The sequence below is a fragment of the Xenopus laevis genome, chromosome 1L, assembly GCF_017654675.1.
Source record: "Xenopus laevis strain J_2021 chromosome 1L, Xenopus_laevis_v10.1, whole genome shotgun sequence".
Classification (NCBI taxonomy): Eukaryota; Metazoa; Chordata; class Amphibia; order Anura; family Pipidae; genus Xenopus; species Xenopus laevis.
In genome coordinates, this window is record NC_054371.1 from 57,193,498 (window position 1) to 57,210,643 (window position 17,146).

Sequence of the window (17,146 nt, forward strand, 5' to 3'; positions counted from 1 at the left end):
TCATAAGAAAATTATGGCTTCTGCATTATCACTAAATTCTGGAGAATAAAAAGGATAAAAGAGCTGCAACATGCTGAAGTGAAGTGCACCATTACATATATATATATATATATATATATTGTGCGCCGCATTTTCAATCGATTAGTACGATACGTAGTGGCAGGTAAAATAACATCTCACATTTTAGGCAGATTTTTCCACCTAAAACCTGTTGAGATTTAAAAAAAAAAACACAACTTTTTTTATTCAGCCATGATGTTTAAAAAAGTTGTGTTTTTTTTTTTGCACCATTTAATATACCTGCCCCTACATCTGGTTTTAGAGCAGATTCAAGTGGATGGACAGCAAAGGGAGTATGGGCAGATGTTACTGAGGCATGGCCAGGTGAACAGTCCCCAGCACCAACCATCTGGGTTTATTCAGGGCCTGTCTGGGGCCTGTACAGAGAAATAACCTTTATTTATGGTAGGACAACTATTTCCTTGAATTAAGCACAATTTTGCAGGAAAAACAAAGGCTACTGCAAGCCTCTTTTCTCTAGAAAATGTATCTAAAGCATTGTTAAAGGAAGCGTTTGTCTGTTTAATTCCCAAAAGCCACTTACAATAATACTTATCTCTCTGCCATTTAAAACTAAATCTCAACAAAGATCGCCTATTTATCTAATTGCTGTGTAAAAAACAGTACGCAAGCTGTGTATGAAATTTCAGTCCAAAAGTAACATTTCTATTGGAAAAAAAACAGTGCCCAGTTGACAATTCATCATCCATTGCAGTTTTTTTTACACATTTTTTACTACCAGAATTTTCTTGTCGCATTAATCTCTCCAATTGCCATGAATGATTTACACCATAAACATAACAGATACAAATAACAGAGTTTAAATCTGGCAGTGTAAAAGAAAATAGCCATCTTTATCAAGATAAAATTATTTTACACCGCATAAATAGGCTTTCAGCTTTCAGTTCCTAAAATATCCCTAGGCCATTGTAGCCCTTTAGCAATGAAGATGCTGCCAGCAGCCCCCATCTTTTTTTTGGGGCAATGGGCCATGGCATTAGTAGTCCAGATAACTGACATTCCTTGATTTCTCTTGAAAGCAGTACAGAATGGATGTGGGAGCCCCACTGCAATGTTGACTTCCTATTTATCCATAAATGCATACCTTCCAACTGTCCCGTTTTTCACGGGACAGTCTGTATTTTGACAGTTCAACCCACAGTCCCAGATTGTTACTGAAATGTCCCGAGTTTCTCTTTGATCTCCTGCATTGAAGTTTCAAAACATAATTGACTTTTGGGAGAGAGCCCAGAATATGTGGCAAGTGCACTTAGATACAATTAAGCAAAAAAAAAAACAATTGTAACCACTTAAGAAAAGCAGTTCTCTTAGGGAAACTGTGACTTGCAGCTTAAAGGACAATTCACTTTCATTAGCAAAACTGTAATAACACAGAAAAAACACAGAAATGTGTTCAAACTTTCATAATCTGCCAAATTTTGTAAAATGAACATTATAATTTGGGGGTTTGGCCACATAATGGGCGTGGCCAATAAATTTTGCTGCGCTACACGCACCAAATTTTTTTTGTCCCTTTTTCTATTTCCATAATGCTGGGAGGAATACTAAGTGGTCTAAGAAGATTGGGGGTGGGGCATACAATTCTCTGGTTCGTTTTATCTGTAATGTTGGCAAGATAAAAGGTTTTCATCTTACAGAACATTACCAATAACTTATAGTGTAAAATAACATAATTAGTAACCAGTATATGTTGCAAAACTGAAGAATGCCTTTATTACTGGGTGAGTATTTTATTTTAAAAAAACTTCAGTCTTGTTTGCAGAACAAATCATAGTTGGTGGTGCTGTTCTATTGCAGCCTCAGTGAAACATCTACTGCTGGCAAAACATGGTAGCGCATATGCCAGTGTCAGAGATACAAAGTCTTCCATGTTTTAACTTTGCCTTGTGAAAACTGTCTTAATTTAAAGGGGTTGTTCACCTTTCAGATAACTATTAGTATGATATAAAGATTGATATTCTGAGACTATTTGCAATTGGTTTTAATTTTTTATTATTTGTGGTTTTCGAGTTATTTAGATTTTTATTCAGCAGCTCTTTAAGCAATCTGGTTGCTAGGGTGCAAATTCCCCTATCAACCATGCACTGATTTGAATTAGAGACAGGAATATGAATAGGAGAGAAGCTAAATAGAAAGATTAGGAATATCAAGTAGCGATTGCAATACATTTTGTAGAGCATTTCCTTTTTAGAAGGGAGTCAGTGATGCCCATTTGAAAGCTGCAAAGAATCAGAAGAAAAAGGCAAATAACTATAAAACAATAAATAATGAAAACCTATTGAAAAGTTGCTTAGCATTGGCCATTCTATACATACATACATACTAAAAGTTGCCTTAAAGGTGAACCACCCCTTTAAAGGAAAACTATACCCCCCAAACAATGTAGGTCTCTATAAAAAGATATTGCTTAAAACAGCTCATATGTAAAACCCTGCTTCATGTAAATAAACCATTTTCATAATAATATACTTTTCTAGTAGTATGTGCCATTGGGTAATCATAAATAGAAAATTGCCATTTTAAAACATAAGGGCCGCCCCCTGGGATCATACGATTCGCTGTGCACACAAACATACCAAACAAACTATACGTCTTAGGTCACATGAGCCAATTAATTAATCTTTTGCTTCAACACTTCTTCCTGTTACAGTTAGAGTTGTAGTATTTCTGGTCAGGTGATCTCTGAGGCAGCACACAGACCATCACAAAATGGGGGTTCAAGGCAAGAGATGTAAAAGGGCAATATTTACTTAACTATATATTCCAGTTTGGTAATATTCTTTAATATGTCACTTAATATGATATATCTGTTGCTTACATTTTGATTTTGGGGGTATAGCTTTCCTTTAAAGAAGAAGGAGAGGTGAAATCGCTGGGGGTGACACATTTCAGACAACCCCCATCCCAGTGATTATAATGATTTACCTGATACCCGGGGCCACTGGTCCTGTTAGCAGCAAAAAAATGTACCAGGGAACTTCTGAGTGAGCTCCAGTACATGCGTAGTAAAATTTGTTTTTTGATAAGTGCACCCAACAGTGTCGAACTGGGAGGGGGTCCATATCTACTGGGGCTGCCTTATCAGGGGCCCGCCAGCACCAGCTTCGGCCCCCTGACTCCTCCCCCCGCCAACTTCAGGGCCCCCCTTCGGCAGCCTCCCGCAACCCGCCTCCACACCTCCGTGACCAGCGCGTTCCTGCGATTTTCTTCTATCGGTCGGGAGGGGAGAAATCGCCAGGGAGATGAGAGAAAATCTGGGCTGGCGGGGCCCACAATGGCCAGGGCCCACCGGGATTTTTCCTGGTGTCCCGTCTGCTTAGTCTGACTCTGGCACCCATTGTGAAAAGAAAGAAGCAGGAAGAAGATGCCTCCTATTATAGTACCCCGGGCCAGTGCAGTTTTCTGCTATTAGGTACATGATTATAAGGGATGTTCCTAACATTTGGCACCCCCTGTGAATTCACCCTTCCTTCCCCAATACTGTAAATACATATGGCTAAAAGAGCAACTAACATTTTGGGGAGATACAGCTACAAATAATCATGTTCTGCACATTGTATACAGAGTAAAGGTTTGACAAATAGGGGGCACAGGCAATGTTGGAACCTGCTTAGGAAAAGTATATAAACTGGAGGGTCCAGCCTGAAGCCCTCCAGCTGTTTTGCTACTACTCATTGCAGCAGAGCCCTGAGAATGTTTCTTGGTCATCAGTTGTTTACAAAACCGAACACTTCTTAATGGTAATATATTAATTTTCTCATCCCACAGATATTTTCTAAAGCAAGAGCCCCTCTTAGACTCAGACTCACGAACAAACACTTTTCAAGTTATGCTGTAAAACTGACAACATTTTTTTTAAATGACAATAGTAGGAATAAATCTAATGTAACATGAATGCAATTGAAATGATGCTGTGTTCATTCTATGGCTGAAAATATACAGATTCTTCTTCCTGGCAATCTATGGCCTCCATCTTCCCACCACGTCTCATACACAGACACACATAGACACACAGAATAATAAACTCGTAGATAGAATTTTTCTACAATTTATTTAAAACAACCAGTATTCGGCCAATAAATATTTGTAACTGCTTTATCACCTAAGCTGCAGTGCTTCATAGCAGGGAATTTCCTCCCAGACTTCAATTGGAAGAAGCCAGAAAAGGAAAAAAATAAGCATATACATTTGATAGGATTCCATTCATGTACTAAAACCATTTCTGCATGCAATTCCCTTACATATGATTCACAAACCATGTTGCTCTGCTGTTTCATATTCTCTCAGCTCAGCACTAACAGGCATTGCATTTAATGCTTTCTTTTTTTTACATTCAGACTGTTCTCTAGCAAAATATTATATACATACAGAAATGACTTACCATTCTAACTTTAGTGTATCCCTGCCACTTCCAAGAAAGAAAATGGAACCTGGGCAGTTGCTTAGCTACAGCTTCTGCAGTGTTAATGAAGCCTGCTCAAGGCAGAAGCACAGACCGAGGCGATCAGCCCCACCTACTGATAACAGACAGCAGCTAAGAGCCAATCACTGCTCAGATGAATGAGGCTCGCAATCCTTCCTCTGTGGTGTATGTGAGACTGGTCTGTAGGCAGCCGAGGATGCTTGCAATGACAATGAGCTCGGTGGAGGGAGTTAGGGATGGTCTGATGATGCTCTCTCACCTCCTCTTGTTGCTTCAGCAACAGCAAAGTCATTTTCAGGAGCTTAGAATGTACAGCTTTAAAATGTACAGCATGAGGCGGATCAGCCAGTCTGCCAGTTGGACATTAACCCTTCTCATCAGTTTTCTGCTAGTCATAAAAGTGTTGAAGCCAATTTATCATCATCATTTATTTATATAGCAGCAGCAAGTTATGCAGCGCTTTACATTAGCATATTTGTTTATATTGGGTTTGTTAAAGGGCATGTAAAGTCTAAAATAGAATAAGGCTAGAAATGCTGTATTTTGTATACTAACTATAAACATGAACATACTGCACCACAAGTCTAATCAAACAAATAATTTATGCTTTCAAAGTTGGCTACAGGGGGTCACCATTTTGTAACTTTGTTAAACATCTTTGCAAGACTAAGACTGTGCACATGCTCAGTGTGGTCTGGGCTGCTTAGGGATCGTCATAACAAAGCTGCTTGAGTTCTGCATGGCTGGGAAGTAAGGCAGAGGCTCCCCCTGCTGTTCATAATTATGATTGTTTCCCTGCTCAGCAGTTAGGGACCATCTGACAATTCCTATCCACAGCAGTAAAGGAAGGGAGAATTTCACTGCATACACATTTTTTAATTAAAGTATATTGGAGATAGGTTTCTTTTTCATTAAAGAAAGTAAAAATGGGATTTTATTTTTTGCCTTTACATGCCCTTTAATCTCAGTACTCAGTCATGATTTTTATTTCTATATTACACTGTTTAAATTGCAAATAATTCACTCTAACATTTAAAATTTTATTCTAGAAGCAATTTTTGAGAGGCACGCAGTGCTCTGTGGTACAAAGCCCCCCCTATTCTTTATATTTGTCTTTAACTAGGAAAGAATTACAGGGTTCCCCATTTGTTTGATAGCAAAATCTTATTCCAGTTGCCCAGGTTTAGATTTGTGGGATGGTCGAAAAGGACCCAACCTAGGATGGTATTATTTTTATTACATGCCACTCAGCTGCATCTTTATTTGTTCCCAGAGCATTTGAGACTTGGTGCACAGCAGATCTGACAGTTGTTTACATGTCACTTCTGAAGAAACAAGAAACAAGAGTGCGCACGTGAGGGCGACAGGTGGATTGACCTTGGGGCAGTAGCGCTACAATTGGCCTGCGGATGCTCTCTGATACACCATGACCTTCTTTCTCAGCTAGGTTCTCGGAAGGTAGTGGAGAAAAGGAAGCCTGACTGCAACTCTCAAACTTATAACCTGAATTTTTAAAGTTTATACTTTATAAATGTATAGGTTTTATATAGATTTATATTACCGGTATATGAAATGACTGGATGTTAGTGATTCTTAATCTTAAAAAAGAAAAGATGTATTTAACAGTAGCAATGGTACTTCTTTAGTAGAACAAGTACCTGTGGCTCCACACAAACTACACACAGACACCAAGTTCACATAAGGTATTAAACACACCACTGGTGCCTGCTCCCCCTGGACCAGAATGTCTCCAAGGGTGCTCCACAGAATTGCACTAAGAACTCCTGGGGATTTACGCCACACTATGCCTCTTTGAAGGACCACAAAACCGTTCCTACTAGCTAGCTTCTCTATACTCACATTCCTAACCTATGATAGTTATCCATTATCTTTACCCCATTCACAGATAAGAAGATTGGACCCACACCATCGGCATAACAACAGAGCATTGAGCCCCCCACAAAAAATCTTCACAGGGACCGTTGTGTATCTTGTGTCCCCCGTTTCCCACTTTGCACACAAAGGATTTCTTAAAGCTGTAGAGAAAGCCTGATAACTGCACGGTCTGCTTCCTCTATAGTTACACGCCACTGACTCACACTACATACTGGGGTCTTATGCTCCAGACTTCCAAGCAGCATCCAACCATTCCTGGAGTGGAGTCTAAAAGGCTAGTGCCACACAGGGGCTGAAATTGGTCTACTGAAATACACAGGCTGAAAATCAGCCCCTACGCAGGCATTAGCGTCCTCTCCTGCCTGAACTCTGAGTTGCTGTGTCACAATTTTAGCCCCATTGTGGCACTAAAGAGCAAGAACTATGTGCTCTCTCACATTATAAAACCCAAAGACATGAACTGCAATCATGGATCCCTGTCAGTTAGGGTAACCTCCCTCCCACAGGCAGGGTTTGTCAGAGATATCCATAAGCCGCCTAGGTGATGCCCAGCATGACATAGATACAACTTATGAGATATTTAAAATTAGGGCCTATATTTGCTCCTTCATTTGAGCCGTGCACTACTAGAAGGGTAAATATTTGCCTTTTTTTCAGCTTTGAACTCATTAGTAATTGAGGCTTATATTCAAGTTTATGGCAAAAAAATATATTGGCATAAACTTACAGTGATCCTGAGCACTATTTCTACTATTTATATTTATATAAATGTCATATTTTAAGTTGTTTCTGAGATAGCAGTTCTTGGAATTTTTTGGCTTAAAAGATTCTTCTGAAGGCTCAGCATTTCTTAACTATCTGTGCACTTTCTTTGTACATTCTGCATGCAGATGTCTCAGAAAACATTAAAAATAGAAAATAAAAGTGCTAAGAGAAGCACATTTATTTCAAATCGTTTTAGGGGATTAGTTCCCCTTTAAAAACAAAATGTCCTGTGTTTTGAGAGTCAGTGGCTGGTGCAGAAACTAATAGAAATATAATATTTTGTTTAATAAAGTTGTCCAAAGCTGGGAAGAAAATTGGTGTCAGCTGAGCCACTCTTGATGCAGTTGGTAGCCTGTGTGCCATTGACTACTTCAGGCCATATATATAGCCAACGAGCCGAGGAAGGAAGGGATGAATCATGCAATCTGCATTTGGGTAGCAGATCAGTATTGCAAGCTTTAAGCTAACAGCATTCAATTGATCTAAGTTAACTTCTAATTGGCTGCAACGGATGGCAAGCCTAGTGCACAACTCATCTGCATTCATCAATTTTCTTTCAAGTGTACAACTCTCTGCAATCCTTAAAGCGATACTGTCATGGGAAAAAATTTTTTTTTCAAAATGAATCAGTTAATAGTGCTGCTCCAGCAGAATTCTGCACTGAAATCCATTTCTCAAAAGAGCAAACAGATTTTTTTTATATTCAATTTTGAAATCTGACATGGGGCTAGACATTTTGTCAATTTCCCAGCTGCCCCATGTCATGTGACTTGTGCCTGCACTTCAGGAGAGAAATGCTTTCTGGCAGGTTGCTGTTTTTCCTTCTCAATGTAACTGAATGTGTCTCAGCGGGACATGGGTTTTTACTATTGAGTGCTGTTCTTAGCTCTACCAGGCAGCTCTTACATTATCTTGTATTAGGTAGCTGCTATCTGGTTACCTTCGCATTGTTCTTTTATTTGGCTGCTGGGGGGGGGGAAAGGGAGGGGGTGATATCACTCCAACTTGCAGTACAGCAGTAAAGAGTGATTGAAGTTTATCAGAGCACAAGTCACATGACTTTGGGCAGCTGGGAAATTGACAAAATGTCTAGCCCCATGTCAGAATTCAAAATTGAATATAAAAAAATCTGTTTGCTCTTTTGAGAAATGGATTTCAGTGCAGAATTCTGCTGGAGCAGCACTATTAACTGATTCATTTTGAAAAAAATGTTTTTTCCCATGACAGTATCCCTTTAAGCAGTACATGTGTATATTGTAGTATGATCTAATTTTTAGTCTGTGACCCTGGGTGTTATATTATTTTAAAGACTTTATATACTGTACATTTTTGTATAATATGTAAGCAACATAGGCATAAATTATGATAATTAGTGATGGTCGCATTCATTTTACCGCCTGTTAATATTTTCGCAAAAATTCGGTGCTACAAAAAAATTGTCATACAAATTGTCGCGCTTCAAAATTTTTCAGGCGGCCATTGACTTTAATGCATTTGGACAAAAGAGTGCCAAAATTGTTGTACAAAAATATTTTGATGCCCATTGACTTCAATGCGTTTCACAAATTTTTTGCCGTTTCGCTTCACCGAAAAACTCGCGAAACTCCAGAAAAATTTGCGAAACGTCTAAAAATTTGCCAAAAGCATTGAAATAAATGGGCATGAAAAGATTCGCCCATCACTAATGATAATGTATACCTCTGTAATCCTCTAGCAGTAAATGAATATAACATACTAGAGCATACAGTAGAACCTTGATTTTACATTTCCCATAGGACTGTTAATTTTCCCAAAATTATGTTAATTCTGGCAAAACTTGAAACCCAGGGGAAAAAAGATGCCACTTGCCTGTATGGAACAATCACAAATATGGAGCGCTCACCTCCCAACTCATCTCACAGTTGTTGTGCCAGGTGCTGAACCGGAAGACCCCAATCCTGTCGAAGGGTCACATCAATACTCCAAGAAATTACCAGCAGCACACTGTTAGTCTTGCATAAGTGCTCAAGTGCAGATTTATTGTGTAGCCCATAGCATATAAAGGCCTGTATGGAACTGCAAAAAAATAGTGTAAATTTCAGAAAATATAAAATCCAGGGTTCTACTGTGTTTCTAAACTCAAGAACATCTTCAAACTAAAGAAATAATGGTAATTCCAAGGTTCCCTTTGAGAGTAACTGGGTTGAACATTAATGCCTAATTAAAGGACTGGAAAAATGAAAATCACAGGGGGTGCCGGTCAGGTGCCTTTGGACCAATGTTTGCTCTCATTAAAAAACACCCCAGCACAGGGTATATTCCTATCAGCAACATGCAGCTTATTGTGTATTTATCTTTATACAGTGCTCCAACTGTAAATGTATACAGTATAGCATGCTGCCAGGGGGACTTCCGTTACTGCTGCCGATGCTTCAGTGAAGCCTGGTGACTATTAGACCACAACAGTAGATCCCTGTTTACAATCATCCCTCAGCTCTACTCAGGAAAGGGATCATCTCAGGTGTCTTTTCTCAGGTCTTTCCTGAGCAGTGCAGTATCAGAAGAGTTTTCTGTTTTCCTTCAGGACATACTTTCTTTGACTGCACAGTTGGAAGAACTTACCAGCAGGTGGTACTGTTGTTACAAAAGTCCAAGCAGCTTGATAACTATGAAACAAAAATAAATGTAAATTGCTGTAAATATAACGTGCTTAGAAGACCGCCCTGAACAATTTGACATTCTTCCCTTTCTTTCAAGGTTTATATATACTTTAATGTAAGTAAAGAAACTAGTGTGTGCTAATTGGCCTGAAACCTGCAGGACCCACGAGTTTACCAGCAGGTTCGGGCCAACATTCAAACCAGATTTCCGGGTCGTGCACAGGTTAGGGTTGGGTGTAGGACTTTTTGTCCACCTGCACATGTAGAAACATATTCAGCCTTGCAATAGAAAAGGGGAAATTTAACAAGTAACACAGGGCACCCTGCACACAACAGAGGAGAAGGTTTAACTTCAGGCAGAAAACATTATATTATTAGAAGACAAACCCTTCTCTGAAGATTAGCCCACTATATCCCATATATAAGGCTCACTTGTTTTACCCTAACTTTCCTAAAGCTGACCATACATTTTCACCAAGATATCAGTCAGGCAGATCCTTTTAAGAACAACATACATAGGCCAATATGCCTTTAAGGGGCCCATTTACTTAGCTCGAGTGAAGGAATAGAAAAACTTCGAATTTCGAATGATTTTTTTGGCTACTTCGACCATCGAATTGGCTACTTTGGCCTTCGACTACGACTACGAATCGAACAATTCAAACTAAAAATCGTTCGACTATTCGACCATTCGATAGTCAATGTACCGTCTCTTTAAAAAAAAAAACTTCAACCCCCTAGTTCGCCACCTAAAACCTACCGAAGTCAATGTTAGCCTATGGGGAAGGTCCCCATAGGCTTTCTAAGTATTTTTTGTTGAAGAAAAATCGTTAGATCGATGGATTAAAATCCTTTGAATCGAACGATCAAACTATTTGCGCTAATTTCTTCGACTTTGATATTCGAAGTCGAAGGATTTCAATTCGGCAGTCCAAAATTAACCCTCAATATTCGACCATAAGTAAATTTGCCCCTTAGTGTATGGCCAACTTAACCCATGGATTTTAAGATAGCCTGCACATAACTAATTTTAAAAACCTGCATCATGTATAAATCAGCCCCTGCCCCATACTAGGCTGGTGGATGATACTAAATAAGAATTTTTGCATGGCACTCCAGCCATTGGATTGTGGATAGTGTGATGGTAGCACACTCTGTAGCAACCAGAGAGAAGTATCCAAAGGGAAAAAGGGCTGTAATTATACAAAATAGGATCAGCGGGGAGCCATTCAAAGTGACTTCCTTACACAAAAAAATGAAATTGTGTCACTTTTATAAAAAGCCCTGTTTACATAATAACCAATCTTAATCCTAAGTGTCATTCACAGAGTGTAACAACTAAAATACATTTGTTAGTAATATTTTTATTTTTCATCCATCAACAGTTACATAAATCTTTTAGTATACAACAGCTTGGATCTGTAACTGGCAGCAATCCTACACATTCACAAAATTAATTGCTACTTTTTCGCCCAGGGAAAGCGTTAGGATTTTTTTTTTTAGTTTCTTGAACAACAGCCAATAATCATTAATGCAAACAGCCGAGATAGAGAAAAAATTGTCAGAAATGTACAAAAGCATTTTCTAAGCCTGGTTCAATGCTCTCTATTAACTTTGAAATCAACCTATTTTTGTGGCATACGATGAATGCTTTTGGCCACAAACAGCTAGGAATATAAACTGTTTTCTGTCAGTTTAATGTGTGGTAGGATACATTAATTACAGAACTAGATGAGGAAATCTTTGTTCGCCAGCGAATTCACGGCTGGCGAATAAATTCGCCCATCACTACTTACTGCTTTAGTGAGTGTTTTCAAGGTGAAAAATTTCCAGGTTAATGAGATTCAGCATCAGATATTTCTGGCTATTGTCCAAGAGAGAGAAATAGAGAATATGCTCCATGGACCTAAACCCTAAGGACCATGGCATACCGAGAATTTTGATCTCCCTTGTGGCACATTGTTTTGAGTGCTGGTAGCTGGACAACCCATAGTGGATCCCATTCGACTAGCTGTGAAGAGACTTGAGGTGGCATAATGTTAAAGGTAAGAATGATCCTTAATCCTTAATGATCTCAACCTAAATGTATTTAGGGGAATGCACAGTAATATATTTAGCTTTAGATGCTATACACCGCTAAACTTTTTTTGCTTAGCGTTGTAAAAAGTAGAATTTTGTTCTAGCATTTCCTCTCCGTACAAGGAAATCTATTAATTCTCTAGTAAATCTGATGGAATGCCTAACCTCTGGCACACATAGAGCTCTAGATGTGCCAACTACACACTTTTTCACAGATTCCATATTTTATATCTATTGCTAAACAATTCTGCTTACTGCATGCAGCCCAGTATTTGCACAACTCTCAGTTCTAACAAACTGTGGTTTGTGGCCATTTCCCTTATTTTTCCTGAATAGAAATTCTCTTTCACATGTTTATTTCAAATAAATAAAAATTTTGTTTTAGGAAAAACAGTTCCACAGATAAATCTGGAGATCTAATACATTATGGAAGTTATTTACTATTCAAAAAAACCACAACCAAACTCCCTTGCCTGATTTATTAATAAAAAAACTCAAATTAATTTGATTGGGAAAAAACCCTGATAAAATCGAACAAAAACCCAAATTGTCTGATTTTATGGACTTTTGTCCTTTTCCCGAATCACACGATTTTTTCTGGCTTTTACCTGAAAACCCCACATTTTTTGGATTATCAGGCTTCACTCAGCGCAAACCACAATATCTTCAAATTGGTATAGGTTCCCCTCCCATTGACTTATACAGGCCCTTGACAGGTCTGAGATGATGGATTTTCAAATTCTGGATTTTTGCGAAAATTTTAGGGTTTTATTCCAGAAAAAAATTTAGTTTTTGTCCCAAAAAGCTAAACCAGATTAATTTAAGGTTTACTAAATACCCACCTAAACGTCTAACTTTAAAACACATTCTAAAAAAATTGGAATTTCAAACTGATAAAATGTCAGTGTAGGATTTGTTAGTCAAATTAGAGAATTGGTCAAAAGTCTGTATACTTTTGTAAGGCACTGAATATACTGGTACAAGATCTAATATCCAGATTGCTTGGGACCTGGGGTTTTCCGGATAAGGGATCTTTAGCTCACTATACCTTAATTAAATCTGCTAAAAATAATTTAAACATTAGAAAAAACAACTAGGTTTGTATCAGCCACCAATATAGGTTCATGCTTAGTTAGCATTAAATACAAGCTACTGCTTTGCTATTACAGAGAAAGATTTTTTTAAAAAATGATTTGCTTATAATTAAATCTATAGAGATGACTTTCCCATAATTCAGAACTTTTTATTTTATTGGTCTTCTGGATAACAGATCCCATACCTGTATAAGTTTAGTACCCTGTAAGAATGCTACAACTTATTATAAAACCAGGAATAACAATGAGCACATTTTACTTTTTTGCTCACATATCTAAAGAATATGAATACTTTTTCAAAATTAGCCGGAATCGAAATAGAAAAATAATGGAGATATTTTTATTATGGTGGGAACTTCAAATTGGATCAAAGATCTACATGCTGTGCTGTTAAGACTTCTGGGAGGTAATGATTTAACAATTACAAATATTTTACTGCTTTTCAACAAGTTCCAAACTTACAGTGGGATCATGTCAGATCTGTTCTCAATGATTGTTCTTTATACTGGCATTTTTAGAGAATGGATAGTTTAGATCCAGAGTTAACAGCAGTCATGCTGCAGACACTTCATCTTGTTCAGATCGTAGCAGAGGAAAATATTTTCACTTCACTTAAGAGGTGATGTATTTAAGACCATCTAAAGGATCTGCAGAGATGAACCTACAGCAAAGTCAATATTACATGTTTCTCATATCCTGACATCCCAGGTTTACATTTCTTACTGGGCTGCATCATCTGGCTGAGCCGTTTGCCTTTTATAAGTAATATAACAAATCTTAATCTAAATACATTGGCAACACAGCATGGGGAAACCATTATAGAGACAGGATTATGTAGTAGACAAAAAATAAAATAAGATCAAGCTCGAGTAAAAAAATTCCCATGACTAATGACAGATACTTTTGTAAGTCAGCCAGAAGTGAAACAAGTTAAGAAAGCCAAACAAAATGTACACTTGTATTATTTATAGAGCAGTTTCTGGCAAAAGGTCAAACAAGAGAACATGAACCATAAATCTGAAAAAAGTCCCATGCTCATTATGTTAGGGAAACGTTCCCTTGTTAAGCCTAACTGTAAAGGTCACGTGAAAATATTATTCTGCTCTGTACAAGAGGAAATGTATGGCAGGAGTTTAAACAAGCAAATAACAATAATTTTTTATTAACATTTACAAAACAGTCCTCTTTTTTTCAACCTTCTTTGTAGTAGAGGGGGTTGAAAAGAAAGGACTGTTTTGTAAACGTTAATTAAAAATAAAAAACAGAAAGTTAACCAGCACTGGCAGAAATAACTTTATTCAACGTTTAGGCTCAAATGTGTGCCTAACAAATTTCAAAAATGGATTTCCATGGCTCGTTTTTCGTATACTCTGAGGAAGTACCATGAGGTACGAAACCGGTCAGTAGTAACGACAATGTGCACTGTGTCAAAGCTGACATGCAATTAATATAACAATAAATAAAGAAGCTTTTATTGTTTCACAAAAAAACGAGCCATGAAAATCCATTTTTGAAATGTTGCTGTTGCCAGGGAGCTGGATCTTGGACACGTGATGGTCGGGAGCCAACTGGGGAGCTTCACACTGGTAAGAGAAGTGTTTTGAGCTGAAACTTGAAATATAAATTTAAGCATGTGCATTCAAATGTTCTTTTATCATATTAGAAAAACGCATTAGCAAACAATTCAAATTGAAATAAGATTATATAAATAATTATTTTTAAAACATTTTTGTTTGTAAAAACATAAAAAAGAAAATGTTTGCAATTAAACTTTCTTGTTATTAAACTCTTAAAAATGCTAAAGGTGTTTTAATAGTTACCAGTTATTCCCATGCTCCTAATAATACAGGTATGTGATCCATTACCAGAAACAACCCATTTTCCAAAATGCTTCTAATTACAGGGAGGTCATCTCCCATAGATTCCATCGAACAATTCAAATCTTTAAAAAATATTTCCTTTTTCTCTGTAGTAATAAACAGTACCTTGTACTTGATTGCAACTAAGATGTAACTGAGCCTTATTGGAGGCAAAACAATCCTATTGGGTTAATTAAATATGTAAATAATTTTTTAGTACACTTAGGGGCAGATTTATCAAGGGTCGAAGTGAATTTGAGGGAATTTTCGAAGTAAAAAAAATCGAAATTCAAAGTAATTTTTTGGATACTTCGACCATCAAAAAGGATACTATGACTTCAAATTTACTTCGAGTAAAATAGTTAGAATATTCGACCATTCGATAATCGAAGTACTGTCTCTTTAAAAAAACTTTGATTCAATACTTCGCCAAATTAAACCTGCCGAAATGCTATGTTAGCCTATGGGGACCTTCTACAACATTTTTCTAAGTCTTTAGAGGTCGAAGGAAAATCCTTAGATCGATCGATTCAATCGTACGATCGAACGATTTTACTTTACTTTACTTCCAAATTTGGTGAAAGATCCTTCGACTTCGATATTCGAAGTCGAAGTATTTTAATTCGATGGTCAAATTTTTAAGTATTTTTTACTTCGGAATTCGACCCTTGATAAATCTGCCCCTTAAAGTATAGAGATCTAAGTTACAGAAAGACTACCAGGTCCCGAGCATTCTGGATAACAGGTGCCATATCTGTACCTATTTTTGAACAATAATTATTATATATCTATTAAAATGTGGGTTTTTATAGCAATCTCCCTGTATGTATGCATTTTTAAGTATTTCATTGGTAATTGAATTTCAAAATAGGGTTATACCAAACTATTGGGTCATTTACTAAACTCTGAATGCCAAATACCCGAAAAAATGTGTGTTTGTTTAGTATAAAATCCCAATTTTTAGGGGGGAAAAATCACAAATTTTTCGGAATTTATTAAACCCCGAGGATGGAAAAGTCCAAATCAGAAAATCCGGCATCTCAGACCTGTCGACGTTGCATATAAGTCAATGGGAGAAGTCCCAATGATTCTTTGATGTGCGCTGGGTTTCTTGCAATAGAAATCGGAGTTTTCGGTTGAAAAATCCGAAACAATTGTGAAAATCGGGTGGAAATTGCAAAAAAAAACCATAAAATTCGAGATTTTTTGGGGATTTTTTCCCTCAAACAACATTTTCGGAAAGGTGTATTTAGAAATAAGCCAAAAAAATCCTGAGTTTTTTTCAGAAAAAATTTAGATAAATTCAGACTTTGATAAATAACCCCCTTTGAGTGCAAGATTAGGATGACTGCAACATATCATTGGCTTTGCTCAAAATCACCTTGAGGTACAAACAAAAATAAAACAATTTTTTTCACATGTTTCTGACTGTGCAAAGTGATTTTTTCAGACACGCATGCACCACAAGAGTACATTATTATTTGTAGTTTTCTATTCTTATTATAAGGTTCCTTTAAAAATAGTTAAAATTATTACTTAGAGACAGGGTTTTGACCCACCATAATACTTCTGCCTTCACAATCACATTCACAGGGTTACATATAAAAAGTTCAACATTCTAATTTCTGATGCACTTGTGTACTTTGTAATACAAAATATTATAGAATCATCAAAGCTCTAGGGAAATTCTGGAAATTTGAAATTAAGAAAGTCCACATTGTAGTTGTTTTCCAATATTTCCTGTATTAATTTTTAGGTATTATTTTGGTACTATTATCATAGTAATTCCTATTGTCAGTATAGTCAGCTTTGTGAAAATCACAGTGACTGTTTTTTGTTTATACTACTTAAATTATATTAATACTTTACACATTGTGCCACATTTCATACAGATAAGAATCTATCTTGTCCTGTTTACATTTTAGTTGTATAAGCCACACTAAAAACTAAGGTGGTGGAGAGGCCTCATTTTCAGTAATAGAAATTAAAACAAACATTGCAGGTTAATCGACAGTATGATTAGAGGAGCATCAGTAATAGTAAAAGATTTTGCAATTAGTTATATGTGGAAGATTTTTTTGTAATCATATTCCCTTCAAGTATTTTACATTAAAAACATTGAGACATACAGAAATACATGGTGAAACAAATTATCTTATTTTCCCTATAAGTCTTATAAACATTAAAGAATTACAAAAGCCCATAGGTTTCTTGAAAGTGGAGCAGCTGTCCTACAGATTTTTGGGAAATTAAAAGAGATCTGACAATGAGTTTGTCAAGAGCTTCCTTAAAGTAAGTTTTCTTGGCAAT

The 17,146-nt window shown here is 37.0% G+C and overlaps 1 protein-coding gene across 1 annotated transcript in view; it reads right to left on the bottom strand.

The window, feature by feature from the left end:
• Positions 1 to 4,609, bottom strand: part of gucy1b1.L (guanylate cyclase 1 soluble subunit beta 1 L homeolog) — a 42,062-nt gene extending 37,453 nt beyond the window's left edge. Inside the window, exon 1 of the mRNA XM_041589388.1 lies at positions 4,463 to 4,609. Coding sequence (XP_041445322.1) covers positions 4,463 to 4,465 — 3 coding nt within the window. The 5' untranslated portion in view covers positions 4,466 to 4,609. The remainder of the gene's footprint in view (positions 1 to 4,462) is intronic.
• Positions 4,610 to 17,146: the final 12,537 nt, after the last annotated feature.